At 41.1% G+C, this 14,278-nt stretch overlaps 1 protein-coding gene across 7 annotated transcripts in view; it reads right to left on the reverse strand.

Moving 5' to 3' along the window:
* Positions 1–14,278, reverse strand: part of AKAP9 (A-kinase anchoring protein 9) — a 377,557-nt gene that overhangs the window by 47,637 nt on the left and 315,642 nt on the right. For all 7 annotated transcript variants that reach the window (XM_073629643.1, XM_073629641.1, XM_073629642.1 and 4 more), the window contains 8 exons: positions 9,870–14,243; positions 8,435–8,575; positions 7,348–7,857; positions 5,920–5,989; positions 4,295–4,419; positions 4,004–4,192; positions 3,712–3,900; positions 760–904 (listed from right to left, as the gene is read on the reverse strand). In XM_073629643.1, the coding sequence (XP_073485744.1) occupies positions 760–904; positions 3,712–3,900; positions 4,004–4,192; positions 4,295–4,419; positions 5,920–5,989; positions 7,348–7,857; positions 8,435–8,575; positions 9,870–14,243 (5,743 nt within the window). The remainder of the gene's footprint in view (positions 1–759; positions 905–3,711; positions 3,901–4,003; positions 4,193–4,294; positions 4,420–5,919; positions 5,990–7,347; positions 7,858–8,434; positions 8,576–9,869; positions 14,244–14,278) is intronic.

Genomic DNA, 14,278 nt, shown 5'->3' on the forward strand with positions numbered 1-14,278 from the left:
TCTGGCACTAACAACCATGCCATGTTGAAAGTCACTTAAATCCCCTTTTTTCTCCATTGTGATGCCCAGTTTGAACGTCAGAAAGTCGTCTTCACCATGTCTAAATGCCTAAATGCATTGAGTTGCTGCCATGTGATTGGCTGATTAGCAATTTGTGTTACTAAGCAATTGAACGGGTGTACCTAATAAAGTGGCCGATAAGTTTATATACCCCATGAGAGGTCAAAACTCTTTCAGGCAGGACATACTCCATTGGTCATGCAGTGCTATACCTGAATAAAGTAAAATTATATATTTAACATTTTAAACAGGAAAAATTTGTAAATGGAGATTCCATGCAGTGAATTCCAGGAAATGTATGCTAGAAAAAAAAAAAAAAAAAAAAAAAAAAAGCTTAATATGAAGTTGTTCAAAGGTGGTGCTTTGGTTTAACAAAGGCCACTTGATGTCTAAAACTCATTGGAATGGAGTGTTTACTTAAAGAAAAAAAATAATTTCCCCCCCAAAATCCTTTTTTCTTTCAGAGAAAGTCATTTTTATACATCTCAGGACCGATACTTTGTACTCAAGTCACTTGTAGCACTTTCAAAGATGACCTGAAGCTGAAAAAGATACTTTACATGCGTCTGTAATTTGGGTCAGCTAAGGCAGTGCGATAAAACACACACATCTGCACATTACCAAAGGCACTACCATCCAAGTATTTTTTGAAGAAGCTTATTTTCATATTTCATAGTGAAAAACATACAAAGTATCTACCTTCTGTGTTTGGGTGAAACAGTGACTGGATGCTGGGATCATTGTGTAGACTCGACAGCTGGGCCCGGAGATCTTGGATCTCAAGTAACATACTCCGTCGGTCTGCATTTTGTATACAGTCCATGGCATTGATCTGCTCCATCCCCTGATAAAAAAAAAATGCAGAGAGCTAAGTAACCAGGCACAATTGCGATTGCCTTTAAAAAGTAGACGAAAGCTGTGAAAGTAACAAATAATCAGAAAGGAGAGCCATTCACCATAGCAGCATAAAGCAAACAGGGTCCCATTGCACTCTCCTCAGTCTCGTAATATTTGATTTAGAAGTACACATTATTTGATTTAAAGACCCAACTCCCGATTTTTGTACTCACCATAATTTAATTTTCTTGGAGTCCATTGGGGGACACAGAAAATCTTAAACCTTTGAGTTATACCCCTGCCTACAGGAGGATTGGACACTGGCAATCCAAGAGCATGATTATAACCATATTAGACCCGTGTACCTCAATGGACTCCAAAAAGAGGATTTTACGGTAAGTACAAAAATCTATTTTTTTTTTTACCTTTTCCTTTGTGGGACACACAAAGTCTTAAAACCTTTCAGATGTCCAAAATCAATCCAACTGAAGAGTGGGCAACACAGCAATCAATCCCCAACAGGCCCAAGAAAGAACAACAGAGAGCTGGGGACTGCGTGCAGCTCAAAGAGCAGCCTGAGGGACCCACAGGTGGCATCAGTTAAGGATGAACCATCCACAACATAAAACTTTGATAATGAGCGAACAAAAGACTAGGTGGCAGCCTTGAAAATCTGGGAAACAGTTGCTTTGTGCAGAAAATCCCAAGAAGCACTTATAGATCCAAGACAATGCACCTTGAGAGGCAAGAGTCGATTCCCAATTCTTGAGACCATACATCTGAAAGATGGTCTATCTGAACCAACTTGAGATATTGGAGCTAACAAAAATCAGTAATTAGTCTTTCTGAAAGCAGTGGCTGAGAGATAAAACTTGCAGTCTAAACCACATCTAGACAATGGAGAAACATTTCCTTTTGATGAAATTAAGCCAAAGGAACAGGGGGACAGGAAAACAATGTCCTGCATGAAGTGAAAAGCAGAAACTACCTTAGCTAAGAAGGAAGTTCTGGGTCTCAAAACCACCTTGTCCCTGTGCAAGACCAAAAAGCGTTCTTGCAAGATAAAGTCCACCAGTTCAAACACTAGCCTAGCAGAGGCAATGGCTAGAAGGAAAACCACCTTGTGGGTGACAGTAGGGAGAGGAATGTCTCCAATCAGTTTAAGGCAGCAGTTTCTAAAGCAGAGAGAGAACTAGAATTAAGATGTACATAGTGGACAAGGCAAGAACTTGAAGTTCTGCACACGATAGGACCTGATCTGCAACTTTTGCTGCATCAAGACTCCTGCTTTCTACCTTAAGGTTGATGACAATGTCCAACTGAATCTGGATTGGATGACCTTTCAGAAGGATTGTCAAATGCGGCAAAGACAGCCAAATTGTCCACAGTTCCCTGCACAGACATGGTGCCTAGGACTCCTCCCCAGTCTGACAAGCTGGCATCTGCCATGAGGATTTCCCAGAAAATGGGAAAGATTTCCCCAATTCCATAATAGGATTTTTGAGGCACCATGCTAGGAACAACTTGGTAATGTCAAGCGAAACAGTCTGTTCAGAATCTTGACCGACTTGTCCTACAATTGGAAAATGTTACGTTGTTGAGGTTGGGCGTGAAACTGAAAAAATAGGATGCCACCATCAGGCCCAAGATTCTTGTGCATAAGCAGAGAGTAGGACAGCCCCTGGACTGGAGAACAATAACCTGAGATCGGGGAACCTGGCGCTCCTTTTGTGGATGAAACACTATGGCCTGAGCTGTATCCAGAACTAGACCCAGATATCAATAAGTTATTTCTAGTCCTGATTTCTGAAGGATTCATAATTCATTTGAACCAATGCAATCTCTGGACAGTCAAAATGATGTTGCCTGACATGGCCCACTCCAACTGTTTCCTCAACAAGGGATTGACTAAGTATCCTAAAATGAGGATTGCATGAGAGCATACTAAGGCTAATACTGCGACCAGTGCCTTGGTGAACAGCTGAGGTGCAAGCCTACAAACTGGTAGTGTAGAGGCCCAACAGTAAAGTGTAGAAAATGCTAATGTAGGCATGAGTCCTTGATGTCCACAGAAGCCAGAAGTTTCCATGATGATAGGCGGTGATGCAATCTAGAATGAGGTGGATGCAATCTAGAATTCAGCTATATAGTAAATGTCCTTGGTCTGCAGCAGTTTGTGTTAAAATGTATTCAGTACTCTAAGGCAGTTCAGATAGGTCCAATGATACAGACCAGCATTGATTTTGGCTGACCTCTCCAATCCTGTATTGCTAATAAGGGGAGAGAGGAAAAAGCTTGTGTCTAAGCATTTTCTTCAACTCACTATTAGCTTCTTTTGTTAATGATATCCTTTGCTGTCTTGCTGGACACCTGTTATGTAGTCTGGTCGGTAGGTGGAGAGAAAGACCCTTGCTCTCTGTGTTGAAGCAGTATTCTATCTACAAATGTCTGACACGCCCCCTGCTGACTCAGAGCTAGAGCTCTCCAATCAGTAGGGAACATGAGCTTTACTGATTCAAGTGCTATTGGTTTGAGGGGTGTGAAGGACCAATGCAAAAAGTCCACTACTTGCACACAGATAGCAAGGATCCTTCTCAACAGCATACTGGCAGAAAACAGGGAAAAGGCTTTTTTTTCTAAATGGTAAGACTTTGCACACCTTTTGCTTTGATGCACCTGGAATATTTATAGCTGATTTATGCTGAAAGTTCTGTGAGCTTTAATCGATTAATATATCTCTAAAAATAGATTTATTTTTTATTTAAATTATAAATATTAAAGATTTAGCATTTTTGCTGTATTCCTGTATGTCACCTGCTCCTGAAGCCTGTGCTGCATTTGGTTAAGTAGTGCATTTGCATCATATTTGCCCAGTGAAGACAGCTGAGAGTGGAAAGCAGACATGAGGACATCTTGCTCTTTCTGGAAGACTTCCTGAATCGCTCGCAGCATCTCCCCTCTCCAGTCGGGCCTGAGGTCATGGTAGCCTGGCCTTGTATGAGCCTAAGATATAAAGCAGTATTAATAAAAGCTGATACTTTATCAGTTTGGGAACCAAACGTGAAAGAAGACACAGCCTGCCGGGTTTCACATACTGCACACCAACCTCAGAGTCCTTGTGAATCTGCATCTTAGCAATTAAATCTTTCAGAGATGCAATGGTTTCAAGCATAGATTTCCTCTCCTCGTGCCAGGGCTGAGTCTTCACAGTGAAAGTCGGCTCCTTTTCAGGGCTGGTGGCCTCTGTCAATGACAGCACCTGCATGCCCTCCTGATGGACGGCTCGTAACAAGTCCTGCAAAAAGAGAGGACTGTATAACTATCAGGAGCATGCTAGGAACATTTATTATTCAGTAACAAGTACATACAATAATGTATGCCTCTTTATTGGAAGTACCTTGATCTTGCTGGGAATTAATTCTGTATGGATGTCATCCTCATCACCCCTCAGTCCTTCTGGTATCTGGTCAAAACTCTGTGCATCATATGTCCCCTGGCTCCAGTCACATTCTGTGCCAACATCTAACAAATAAATATAAAAAAATGTTTGCACTTATTGCCATATAGAAAACATTTGACATTTTGGGGAACTGAAGTATAAGAAGGGAAGGATAAGCTCCTGTGTATGAGAGATCTGTATTAACCCTTTCCAAAATGTGCTGGGTTAATACAGGTTAGGTCCAACAATCTGTAATGCCACCATGGACTTATCTTTTTAATTTACAATTGACAGTTTTACTGGGCGCCAGGAGTGCATTGATCACTATACTACCAGTGCTCTGATAGGAGCGATGCTGCTTTCTCACACAGCAGATGCTCTACCTGGCCCTTCCCTCTGCTGTCAATTCACAGAAGGCTTTGTATTTTTTTTTTTTAACGGATTCACATAATAGAAAGCTCTTCTTGATCGAGTGAAAGGAAGGTAGCAGAGCGGCTGCACATGTCTCTGCAGCTGCAGAAGTTGATACCAGAAAATTCAGCATTAGAAGTATATCAATAGCTGCAATCCGAGCGCTCAGTAAGAATGTAAATTGTAAATTAAAGAGAGAAATCCATGAGGTATCATGCACCTTGTTGGACTTAACCCAAACTAAGGCAGCGCATTTAGGAAAGTGGCTGAATTCCTGGAGTACAGCTTTAATGAAGGGCAGAAGTTTAGAAAAGAAGGCACCCCTGAACTACTACTGGTTCTTAACTATGCTTAACTATGATGGGCAGTCTCAATGGCTAACAAAGACAGGAAAGGTGGGTTCTTATTCAAAGGAACAGATTGAGACTTGCATACTAGAGTGCAACTGGTTTTGAGGCTCTTGAGGAACTCTGCATGGTATGTGACTGCTCTGGCAAGTACCTGTGGGTGTCTGCTTTTTACATCTGGTGAACACAGATTCACATAATGTATATATGAAACCAAAACTTTTGCTTTTCATTTTAGATAAAGAATGGTACAACTGTCATCAAGCCTTTTTGCAATCGGGGTCCTATTCAAAGGATTTCCCCTTTCTTCTTGTCCTGTAGACCAGTGGTTCTCAACCCTGTCCTCAAGTACCCACAACAGGTCATGTTTGCAGGTTTTCCTTTATCTTGCACAGGTGCTTTAAATCAGAGTCAATGTCTTGGTATTTTGGACAGCTATTTTATGTAAGAGAAATTCCCAAAACATGGCCTGTTGGGGGTACTTGAGGACAGGGTTGAGAACCACTGCTGTAGACTCACCCAGAAACACATGGGCTGTGCCTGCTTGCACTACAATCATAAAAATACATACAATTGTTAAAAATAAATGCCACAAAGAAGCTTCTGGCTGTACTTTAAAGCAAGAAAGTGGCATTGAAGGGGTATATCACTAGATCAGGAGAGCGTAGGTCTTCCTCTATTTTATATTACAGTACAGAATAAAGGAAAAACCCACTAACCATTAAGTCATCACTAATTTCAGGTCTGATTCCAATCACGGACACAAGCATAGCCGTACAGAACACCATCAAATACAAAAAAAACCACAAAAAAAAGTGGTCTTACCGCTAGAGGTTGCATCTGTTAAGTGATATGATGTAGACAGCATGGAATCAGGCACTCCTCCTCCTCCTCCCTGAATTACAAAAACATAAATGGCTTATTTTACAAGATGTGTGTGTAGTTCTTTGCTGAACTGAAGCAGTTGGTTAATCTTAAACTTTATGCTACACTAATATGAAGTCTAAAGTTGAAAGGCTTCAACTTCTCAAGGGTAGATATTTAATCGATTCTACCAGTATCAGAAGCTAGAAGCTTCATAATGGGCTTTTCTTCCCTGTAAATGATGAACCTTCAGTTTAATTGCAGGGAATTTACAGGCTTCATTTAACATGCACATAAATATTGCATAAAAAATGTGGGCAACATTTGATTTCTGTGACCTTAGCAGCGTTTTGGTGCGTTTACATTTAGAAGCGTTTAAAAAAAAAAAAAAAAAAATTCAAAATAGTCAAAAATGAAAACGCCTGTAAACAAAACGTGGCTAAACGCGAGTTACTGCGTTTAGAATCTTGAAATGCCTGTAAACTCAGCTTCTGAACGCATTTTTTTTTGCATTCCAGGCAGAATGTTAGGGAGATCTCCAACTGCAACACAGGCAAAATAAAAATGTTTTTTCTTGAGTAAGGAAAGTCCAGCACACCTTTCAGATTTCTATGTTCCTATTGAAGATTTACTCCTCACTTCTGTCTGATGAGACCGTTGTCAGCAGGACAGGAAGTGAGGGTAAATCTCATTAAAGGAGCCCCAGATAGCAGAAAAAATCCTGGCAGGGACTACCCTTCCAGTGGCTCTGTAAGTGGTTGAAATCCTAACACATCCCACCAATGACTGGAAGCTGTCATCGGCAGCTCTGTCAATGTGCTGAGAGTGACTTCTTAGCTGACAACATTGCCCCAAAGACACGCCTGTGGCGAATCGGCGTTAGGGCCAACCTGCATATATGCATTACGTTGGCCGGAACAGGTCCATGGGCGCTGGCCAAGGCTTGTCAGGGAAGCAATGATTAGACATGTTGCAAAAGTCTAAATGCTACGGTTTTCCTCCTGATAAGCTGGCCCCAGAAGTTCCAGCAGCAAGCCTGTCTCTTCATAGGTTCAACATAAACCGCTGCAAAATGTTATAAATGCCTATGGGTCATTGATCAAAGTTTGAGCGTCCAGCCGCTTTCTTATGTCTGTGGTGGCCTCTACATGCATAACAATTCTTTCTACACACAGATACAGCATATGGCTAGTAGTACGTGAACACACTCCACCAACTTAGTGAAATCAGGTGTTTCAGCCTCATCCAATGTAAACAGGCGCATAAAATCAAGCAAAAAAAAAGCCAAGCAATCTCCACTGACAAGCAATGGCATAAAATGGCTTGTAAAACTTTTGTCTAAATGTCTAATTTAACTCTATTTTAGAAAAAATGAAACAGAAATCTTACAGGAGATTTCAGGGCTTCAATAACAGCTTTCAAAGCGTCACACTCATCTGTGAGGGCCTGAACAACGGTGTACTGTTCGCTCCTCAGAGATTCCGATTCTGAAATATGTCTGGACTCCATGTCCAGGATCTCGGCAGCGTGGAGTTCCTGCATCTGGCTGATCTTCTCTGTGTACTGTTCCATTAATTCTGCAACCTCATCAGAGGAGCTGCTCAGTTGCCCTGTCTCCAGCTCATTCTGCACCCCAACATGCTTCCTTGGGATATGTGAGGTCTGGTTGCTGTTGTTAACACTTGGGATTCTGTCAGTCTGTGAAGAGGAGGTGGTCCTGTCCAGCGTTGTCAAGTCCGGGCTCCGCACATGTGGTAGATCAATATCGGACATGCTGTGGAGCTCCTCTTCCTGAATTTCTCGCTTCATGTAAAATGCCAACTTCTCCTCAGCATTGGAGAGGCATTTCTTCACTTCTCTGAGGTCTTCTTCCAGATGGACTAAGTGAGACTCTTTTACCTGGAGTAACACAAAGAGTTATTGTTAATAAGTAGCTACTGAAGATTTCCTGTTCATATTCAGGAGGTGAAGATTAATATTCCACTTCCAATGTTTTATTAGCTCCATCCCTTCTCAGCGGCATATCAACAATCCTATTACTGCCAGCTGAACATATATACAAGATGGTGGTATCTATAAGAACTCCAGTGTAATACAAAAGCAAGATAGAGCAATAAGGAGCTGTTGATCTTGTACTTAGATTGATGATTCTGCAATGATAGCAGGATTGTAAAGTAAGCACGTAAAGGCACCTTAAGTCTTTTTGCGAAGCGCAACAAACTCTGGAATGCCCAACAAAGCCAGTTTGAGCTCTAGAGAGCCCCCTCCCACAGCTTCCTAAATGGATCATTATTTTGATACTGTAGCTAGGATCACGATTAATGAAGCACAAGAGGGGTGAAGGGATGTGCCCAGGCCAACTTAAAATTAGTATGGGATGCTGACAGTTAACATTCGAATGCATATTGTAGACATCAGAAAATAGTTTCATGTTGTGAAAAATAATAAGTAAAGATCATAATTGTGTTTCCCCCACCATCAGTTCCTCTTTTAATTTCTCTGACATCTCTCTGTAATGGCACAGTTCCTCTTTGGTGGCTATTGCCTCTTCAGTAAGTGTCTGAAGCTGATGTTCCAGGTCAGTGATTGTAATTTCTCTGGACTGCTTTGTGCTTCCCTGCAAACAAGGAATAACAAAAATGACTGGTAGCCAATGAACAATTATCAGGATCAGCAAAGAATTGCAATAGAGTCAACCATATGTCTTAATTGCTAGGAAAATGATGATGCTTATAAATCTAATGTTAAAAAAAAAATGAGTTTTAGTTCAAGCAGTTTTGCAATCTAGACATTAGCCGTGTTCTGCCCTAACTTTTTATCAGTGCAATTAAAAGCAGTACAGGTTGGTCAAGGACCACCCTTGCCTGTGATTGGAATGTGAAGGAGCAGCAACATAGCAACCAGAATCCTGGGTACTGTGCACTGGTGTGAAGCCTGACTGTCTTAAGGGCCATATACTGCTCAGATTATGGCTGATTCCTGCTCAATCAGCTGAAACTCAAGCTGTGGGTGGCCCTGTTTGCACCACCCTTCACCCACAACAAATGTTAATTTTTCAATCGACTTTTGCTGAAAAGGCTGGTCCAAATATTCTGCGCCGAACAGTGCTTGTATCCAATCAGATATAGCACTCTTCAGCGGCAGACCAGTGGTCGCCAACATTTCAGACCTCACGGACCACTAACATGTATTTTTTTCATGCTTTATGCAAACACTGCTCTGGCTCTCTGCCCCCCCCCCCCCCCCCCTGAATCACACCTGCCTTACACAGACTCATCATTGGATCTTACCTCCTTATCCAGCCATGTGTTCGAGCTCAGTGTTCCCTCCCATAGTCTGTGATCAGCGTTGCCATTGGAAAGTCCCCTTTTTCACCTCCTGCTCTTTACACTACTCCTGGCACCTCCCCCGCAGTTCACAGGAGCCGGAACTACAGAGGAGGCATCGGGTATCACTGCAGTACAGTACTGACAACACACTTTGAGAACAACGCTGAAAACATTGGGCAGTATACATCTGTCACAATATTGATTTGCGGCAGAATCCCTGTGGTCCACGCACCACTGGTTGGCGACCGCTGTAATAGACAAAAGCTATTGTATTTGGTGAATTTCTGTAGTTCAGCCCAAGGAGCCAAGCATATGAAATTTCACCTGCTTATGGCCAGCTTTACAGCGCAACCCATTTCTATTCAACTCTGAATCCTACTACATAAGAAAAAAAGGGCTAGGGAACGTAAGGTTTTTAAAACAATGGAAAACTGAGTTAAACATAATGTGGGCTCTTTTTTCTCTGTTTACACGTCTGCTTTAAATACCTCTGTTGATAGTTTGGTTCTGAAATCTGATAAACAGAAGAGAAATAAGGAATTATGCTACACCTTCATTAGACCAAGATCAGTAACTGATTACCTGTAAAAGAGCAACGTCTCCAGTTTCAGTTGCTGCCCAAGTAATGCTTTGTTTCAACTTTGGGCTCTTCAAGAGTTGCTGCAGTTGAACCACTTGCGTTTCCTTTTCGGCAGCTAGTTGGTTAGTGAAGATAGCCTGATCTCTTTCTACCTGAAGCTGTTCGTGGAGATCAGACAGCTGCTTCTCTAGTTCTAGAAGTTGTAGGTTGAGAACAGCTGACTTTGATTCAGACTCTCCTTCTTGAGAAAGGTTGGGACCATGGGTCTGCAATATTTTGGACTCTTCCATCACAGGTGGAGATCTGTCATCTGCATGCATACGTTTGGTGTGTAACTGAATGGCTTTGAGTTGGGCTTCGCTTACAAGAGCTGCGGCCACTTTTTCCCTGAGTGAGTCCTCCATGGCCAACATTATCTGATCATGCTCATCAGTTTTGACCTTAACTTGCTCCTTGAGTATTTCGACTTCTTCTAAATACAACAATATCTCCATGTCTTTTTCTTTAACGACCTTCTGGAGTTCCTCCAGCTGAGTTTCCAAGCTGTCTATTGTATTCTGCATGGTCTCTGTAAATAAAGACTGGTTTGCTAAGAGTTCTGTGTTCTGGTCTCTTAAAGCTTCAATCATCCAATCACATTGGTCTTTGTTCTCCATAACAGCGGTCACATCTCCGTCAGACATTCTTTTACCACTGTCTAGAGCGTGTATCCTTTCCCGAGCACTATACAGTTGTCCAAATGGTTCCTCATACTCGCTCTCAGCTTTGGCATCTAATGTCCTAATAAAGGTCATCTCACCACCATTCATTTGTTCTGTCGACTCTTTCTCTAGTTTTTTAGATTTGCTTTCTTGGACAGAGGTCCTCTGTTGTGCTGCTTCTAGTTGTTTGTGGAGGGAGTCTATGACACCACTTAAATGCTCAATCTCTTTAGTTTGCTGGTTGAGTATGTTTTGCTGATTCAAATACTGCAATAATTCTGAATCCTTCAGTTGTATAGCTCTCTTAAGTTCTTGTAACTGTGACTCCATATTGTGTATGGTTGCTTGTGAGGTCTCCTCCAGAGATGTAAGCAATGTTTGGCTTGCTAAAAGATCAGCTGTTTTCTCTCTCAATGCTTGTTCTAGATTGGTGACTTTATGTGCTGTAATAACAACTCCCCCCTCCTTAGGAGTGTTGCCATCTGGCATGTCTTCATTTTTCTCAAACAATCTAATTTTTGATATTTCCAACGACATAGCAGCCAATTCCATTTTAGTTTTCTCAAGCTCCGCCTTCGTTTGCATGAGCTCACTACCATCTAAACTTGCCTTATTTTGCAACAACAGTTCTTTATCCTGTAATGCTTCCCTAGGCATTTCTTCACCTTTCCCGACATTAGGACTGGCATCTTCTGAATTATGCACGTTCATGCTAGCTAATTTTTTTAGTCTTTCAATTTCCTTTGTTTGTTGGTCTATTAGACCTTTTTGGTTTACATATTGCATCAATTCTGAGTCTTTCAGCTGTATAGTCTTCTGAAGTTCTTGTAAATTTGACTCCATGCTATGGATGGTAGCTTGTGTGGTCTCATCCAGAGATACAAGCATGGCTTGGCTTTCTAGGAGCTCTGCTGTTTTTTCTCTAAGCGCTTGCTCTAGATCAGTCACTGCTGTTTCACCTTCTCTAGATGTGTTTCCATTAGCCAAATGAACCTTCGAAAGGTCTTCCTTCAAAACAGCCAGATCTGTCTTTGCTTTCTCAAGCTCTGCCTTTGTTTGCATGAGTTCTTCTCTTTCTAATTCAGTTTTCTGAGGCAATACCTTTTCATGGTGCGCAACTGCTTCTCTGGGGTGGACATCAGAACCACTCTGTGCCAGTTCCTGCTGAAGCGTTCTAATAATTTCATTCAGCTGATCAACTTCTTTCTTCTGCTGGTCTTTTTTCTGAACATACTGCTGTAGTTCTAATTCCTTTTGTTCAACAACTTTTTGAAGTTCTTGCAGCTGCAACTCCATCTTATGAATAGTAGCCTGAGTGGTTTCTTCCAAAGATAAATGTAATGTTTGACTTTCTAAGAGTTCTGCTGCCTTTTCCTTCAATGCTTGTTCTAGATCAGCCAATGTACGTGCTGCTTTGTCCACCTCAATTTGTGTGTTGGAACTTTTAACAGTCACATCATCGTGTTTTTGGGCCATCTGCAGTTTTGACAGTTCTTGTGTCAAGATGGCAAGTTCCTTTTCTTTTTTCTCAAGTTCTGCCTTTGTTTGATCCAGTTCATCACTCTGTTTGTTTTCCAACATTTCTTTAGAATGTACTGAACCTGCTGTGGCATTCATCTTAAAATCAGAACTTGCCTCTGCCAAATCTTGCTTATGTTTTCTGATCTCTTCATTTAACTGTTCGATTATCTGTGCTTGATCATGAAGCAAATCTTTTTGCTGAACGTACTGCTTAAGTTCTAAATCCTTCTGTTTAACAACTTTTTGAAGTTCTTGCAACTGCAACTCCATCTTATGAATAGTAGCCTGAGTGGTTTCTTCCAAAGATACATTTATCTTTTGACTTTCTAAGAGTTCTGCTGCCCTTTCCTTCAATGCTTGTTCTAGAACAGTCACCGTAAATGCTGCTTTGGCAACATCAACCTGTGTGGAGCCACTTTCAACGGTCACGTCATCATGTTTTTGGGTCATCCGGAGATTTGTCAGTTCTTCTACCAAAACAGCAAGTTCAATTTCTCTTTTCTCAAGTTCTGGCTTAGCTTGATTCAGTTCATCACTCTCAATGTTTTCCAGTCTTTCTTTAGTATTTACTAAACTTGTTGCGGCATTTATCTTTAGGTCAGAACTTTCCTCTGCCAAATCCTTCTTAAGTTTTTCAATCTCTTCATTTAGCAGTTCGATTTTCTGTGCTTGATCATGAAGCAAATCTTTTTGATTTACATACTGCAGCAACTCCAAATCTTTTAGTTTTATAACCTCCTTAAGTTCCTGAAGTTGTGACTCCATATTTATTTCAGCAGTTGGTGTTGTCTTTTCTGTATCTGCAGGTAAGGACTGGCCCGCTACTGCTTGTACTGTTTTTTTAGTTGCAGAACTTTCTGGATCGGTTACATCAAGGTCTGAATGTCTAGTACCATCTTCCCTAGATCCATTTCCTTCAGCTTTGTCACTGTGTTTTTTAGACTTTCTTAGATGCTGAAGCTCTTCTTTCAAAAGAGTCAGCTCCTTCTTAGCATCCTCAACTTCTTTTGACAGAACTGCCTTTTCATCATCAGTTTCGATCTTCTGATGCAATAATTCTGCATTTGCATTAGGTGTTTCATTATGGGTTGTTTGGCTCTCCCCATCCTTTGTGGTATTTTTAGATGCCTCTGAAATCTTCCCTTCTACCTCTATCAAATCCAACTGCAACTTTTGTATGACCTCATTCAGTCTCTGTACCTCCTGGTTTTCAAAGACCTGAGCATTGTTTGCTAGTTCTTGTAGCTGGGATTCCTTCTCTTGAACAGTTTTCTGCAGATCCTGCATCTGGCACTGCAGATCATAAATTGCATTCTGGGAAGTCTCTTGCACTGACTCAAACAACGCTTCAACGGCCAAATGCTGAGCAGTTTTTTCTCTCAAAGCTTCAGTCAAATTCTCAATACTAGCTGTAGAATTTACATCAATTTCCCCTTTTGTTTTGACAACTGCCAATTCATTAAAAATAGTCTTTTCTGAAGATGTTCTCAGTTTTTCCAGTTCTTCCTTGACCTGTTTTAGCTCGGCTTTGGTTGCTTCTAATGCATGGTTAATGAAAGTCTCATCTGTTCTATCTAAAGGAGGACATGTTGATGTTTCTAGGCTTATAGAGCTGGTAAGGTTCTTGGAAATTTCTGTTTCTTTTATTTTCTGATTTTTTTCTGCCAGTTCTAGCCTTAGTCTTTCCACAGTCTCATTTAATACTTTGGTCTCCTCTTTGAGTGTCATAATTTGTTCATAATACTTTTTCAAATTCAGATCTTTGTGTTTAATGGTTTCCTGGAGCTGTTGCAGACTAGTTTCCGAGTCTGACACAGAACTTTGAGCTACATGTGGGGATGTTGAAAACTGTTCCTCCTTTTCACATTCCTCATGATCCAACACTGTGTTGTCCACATTCAAATTAGCATGTTCAGCCAGTGGTGGTAGATATGCAGGCTGGTATGTGCTGCTGCCAGTTATCTCAGCCATGCTAGTGAAGCTCACAGTTACTTTTGGCTCTATAAGAGATAATTCCTCTTGAAGCTTCTCTATAACTTCATTTAGTTTTTCTATCTCTTCCTCACTGTTCTTTTTCAGACGTTCCTGGTCGCTTTTCAAGCACTTAATTTGACTCTTGTATTGCTTAATTTTTTCATTCTTTTCTTCAATCTCCTGTGAAGTAAAAAAAAAAAAAACTATTGGTTAGT

The sequence above is a fragment of the Aquarana catesbeiana genome, linkage group LG05 (genome assembly GCF_042186555.1).
Source record: "Aquarana catesbeiana isolate 2022-GZ linkage group LG05, ASM4218655v1, whole genome shotgun sequence".
In the NCBI taxonomy this organism is placed as follows: Eukaryota; Metazoa; Chordata; class Amphibia; order Anura; family Ranidae; genus Aquarana; species Aquarana catesbeiana.